Source organism: Amblyomma americanum, chromosome 5, assembly GCF_052857255.1.
Source record: "Amblyomma americanum isolate KBUSLIRL-KWMA chromosome 5, ASM5285725v1, whole genome shotgun sequence".
NCBI lineage: Eukaryota > Metazoa > Arthropoda > Arachnida > Ixodida > Ixodidae > Amblyomma > Amblyomma americanum.
In genome coordinates, this window is record NC_135501.1 from 11,687,816 (window position 1) to 11,691,575 (window position 3,760).

The 3,760-nt window shown below is 50.2% G+C and overlaps 1 protein-coding gene across 1 annotated transcript; it reads left to right on the forward strand.

Annotated features, from left to right (window-relative positions):
- Nucleotides 1-1,607: 1,607 nt before the first annotated feature.
- LOC144134577 (uncharacterized) lies at nt 1,608-3,277 on the forward strand. The gene is made up of 2 exons (XM_077667473.1): nt 1,608-1,791; nt 2,497-3,277. Exons 1-2 carry the CDS (start codon nt 1,636-1,638, stop codon nt 2,686-2,688), a joined length of 348 nt encoding a protein of 115 aa, XP_077523599.1. The 5' UTR covers nt 1,608-1,635; the 3' UTR covers nt 2,689-3,277.
- The last annotated feature ends 483 nt before the right edge of the window (nt 3,278-3,760 follow it).

A 3,760-nucleotide genomic window follows, 5' to 3' on the forward strand; every position in this document is an offset into this window, starting at 1 on the left:
ATACGCGGCAAAGAAATTAGATTCAAAGTTGACACAGGCTCACAAGCAAACATAGTTCCTGTAACTCTTTACCGTCGTTTGAAAAACACCGCGAGCCTCCAGAAAAGCACTGCAGTGCTGAAGGCGTACAACGGCAGTGCTATCAAGCATGTCGGAGTGGATAGAGAGATCCTTGTTCTCAACGGTGTGGCACACGTTGTGACCTTCTTCGTGGTCAAGAAGGGTCGGCAGGCCATACTAGGGCTGCAGACATGTCAGCAGTTTGGGCTAGTGCCGAAAGCTGTGGATTCGGTGGAATGGAATGAGACAGCACCGGAGAAAGCCTTTCCAGACTTGTTCCAGGGTACGGGGTGTGTTGGACGGCAGTACCGGATGGTCCTGCGGGCGGATGCTGTCCCAGTAGTGCATCCAGCACGAAGAGTACCTTTGGCCCTCCGGGACCCTCTTCGACAAGAACTGGAGCGCATGGAAAAGGCTGCCATTATCAAAAAGGTGGATAAGCCCACAGAATGGGTAAGCCCTTTGGTGATAGCGCGTAAGAAAGATGGAGCGCTTCGTGTCTGCATGGATCCAAGGGAAATCAACAAGAACATCAAACGCGAGCACTATCCAATGCCAACAAGGGAAGAGATTGAGGCAGAGCTGTCGGGTGCAAAGTTTTTTTCCCGGCTAGACGCAAATGCAGGTTTCCATCAAATCCCATTAGACGAAGCTACATCGCGGGTGTGTACTTTTGCGACACCATTTGGGCGTTACCGATTTTTGCGTCTTCCTTTTGGAATTTCATCAGCGAGCGAAGTTTTCCAGAAAACGCTAACTGAAATCTTCGAGGGACTGGAAGGCGTCCGCATATACATTGATGATATTCTAGTGTGGGGTGACAGTGAGAAGCAGCATAACGAGCGCCTCCATGCCGTGCTAACGCGGGCAGCACAGGCGGGCTTGACGTTTAACAGGCAGAAATGCGTGTTTGGGTTGAAAGAAATTGCGTTCTTGGGCGACGTAATAGGTGAGCAAGGCGTTCGTCCCGGTCGCAACTTAGTTGAAAGCGTCCTTTCGCTGCCGGCGCCGCAAGATAGGCATTCAGTGCGCAGAATGATGGGCGTTGTTAACTACTTTCGCAAGTACGTCCCGTCACTGAGTGATAAGACAGTCTTACTGCGGACACTCTTAAAAGAAAACGTCATGTTTGAATGGACGGCGGCGCATCAGCGTGAATGGAGAGAAATTTGCGACGCACTGACAAACCCTCCATTACTCGCGCTTTTTGATGAAGCAAAGGAAACCAAGATCACTGCGGACGCTTCGGGGACTGGTTTGGGCGCTGCACTACTGCAGCGATATGGCAGTGACTGGCGACCAGTGTCGTACGCATCAAGGACCCTAACAGATAGCGAAACCCGCTATTCGCAAATTGAAAAGAAAACGCTTGCGGTAGTGTTCGCATGCGAGAAGTTCCATCATTTTGTTTATGGCCGCAGGGTACTGATCGAAACTGACCATAGGCCCTTGCTTGCAATTTCCCAAAAGAACATTGCAGACATGCCTCCGCGATTGCAGCGTTTTTTTATTAGGCTCCTACAATAAGATTATACGTTGCAGTTCGTTCCTGGCAAAGACTTGCTGCTGGCGGACATGTTGTCACGTGCACCAGTGCCAACGCAGGCGTCGAGTGCCTCATCGGAAGCAGACTGCGACATCCATGCCGTACAGGTCGTCTCCAGCATCGTAAGCACGCCAATGAAAGAGCGTCTGGAAAAGGAAATCAGGGATGACCCGTACTTAAGCGAGGTGAGACAGCGAATTTCACAAGGGGCTGCCATCGACGGTGAACTGAAGCCGTTTGCCAGAGAGCTGTCTGTGGTAGAAGGAATACTGCTCAAGGGCTCTAAAGTTGTCATACCTAAATCTATGAGAGCAGAAATTCTTCAGAGGATTCACGAGGGGCACCTTGGACTAAATAAATGCAAAGCCAGAGCGCGGAGATTGGTATTCTGGCCTGCGCTCAACAGTGCCATTGACGAGTTCGTGCGAGTGTGCAGTACTTGCCAAAAGTATGCGTACAACCAGCAGAGGGAATCCTTGCTCATGCAGCCCACCCCGGATAGGCCATGGTACCGCGTAGGAATTGACCTCTGCCAGTTTGGTGGAGCCGCTTATGTCGTAGTGTACGATGCCCACTCAAATTTCCCTGAAGTAGAGAAGCTAAGAGGCACAGCGGCAAAAGAGGTCATAGCCAAGATATCGGCCATTTTCTCACGGTACGGCATCCCGGTGCAAGTGTGGACTGACAACGGGCCCCAGTTTTCATCGCGAGAATTTCGTTTGTTTGCGCAGAAGTACGACTTCCAGCACATCACATCGAGTCAGAATTCCCAAGGTCAAATGGGCTTGCGGAAAAGGGGGTTCAGATAATTAAGCGCATCCTTAAGAAGAGGAATGAGTCACGCGGTGACTTTTGGTTGGGTCTCTTAGCCTATCGTTCTTCTCCCTTAGAAGATGGCCGCTCTCCGGGCGAACTGCTGCAAGGCCGACGCCTCCGCACTTCCCTGCCTGAATACAACGAGGATTCCAGTGTCCCAGTGCGAAAGCATTGCCAATCTTCGAGGGGAAAGGTACTGCCACCTCTCAAAGAGGGCAGTTCAGTTCGTGTGCACGGCGACAACTGGTCACGCACAGCAACAGTAATCGAGAAAGCAGCACCGAGGTCGTACGTGGTGAAGACTGAGAACCAGCGGCTCTTGAGGCGAAACAGGCAACACTTGCTGCACATTCCCGGAGGCGATGAAAGTATGCACAGAGATCAGGACGTCGACAGCCAGGGAAAACAGTGTCTCAGCGACAAAGACCAGGATATCGACCGCCCGGGAGGACACGCACATACAGACCGACAAAACATGGTGCATCCGACGCACGCGGCTCAGGAGACAGGCCGGGACGTCGACATCTCGCAAGAACAATCTCCACGGCACAGACAGAACATCGAAGATCCAAAAGCAGCTACGCATGAAAACGATCTCACCTCGTCAGGTCCGCGGAAATCAACCAGGCAACGTGCGGAACCTCGACGACTTCACTATGACTGCAGTTTCCGCCAAATATCGTAGTTTGTCTTTTTGTTTTTTGTTTTTTATACAGAAGAGAAGATGTATCAGATAGCAGCTTATCAGCCCGAGAACGGCGGGCCGCATCTTTCCCTCCCTCGTTCCCCTTCCCCTCTTTCGTTTCGTGGCCTTTAAAAAGGAAAGGAATAAACTGCCGAGGGGCTTTTTTCTTCGTCGGCACAGCACCTTGCTGCAATGTGTGCCTATTCCCTTTAGACGTACGATACACCCGAGAGCATTTATTTGCACGGCGAGAGACCGACTGCTAAATTTTTGTAAAAAGCATTCAAAAATACAGTGATCAAAATAATTAAGATTTTATTTTGCCAAAACATTGTGTTTAAAATTAGAACATATTAAGCAACACAAAAAGCATAAGAAGTTGTGTTATTCAATTTTCTGGAGGGTGACTATTGGTGCCGAGGGGATGCACTCACAACGGTAAAATGTCAACAAGCCACTTTGTACGAAACATGGAGTCCTTCCTCCATGGCACGAAAGCAGCCGAAGCAGCCAATTCCACCCAATGTTATTGTCTTTTACGCGGCATCTAAAAATCAAGCTACTGTGCGGTTGACCTAAGTGCACAGAAAAATTTGAACGAAGTCAATGAAGGCTACGTGCCTGCCGAGCAAACTTGCAAGGAGCGATTGGTG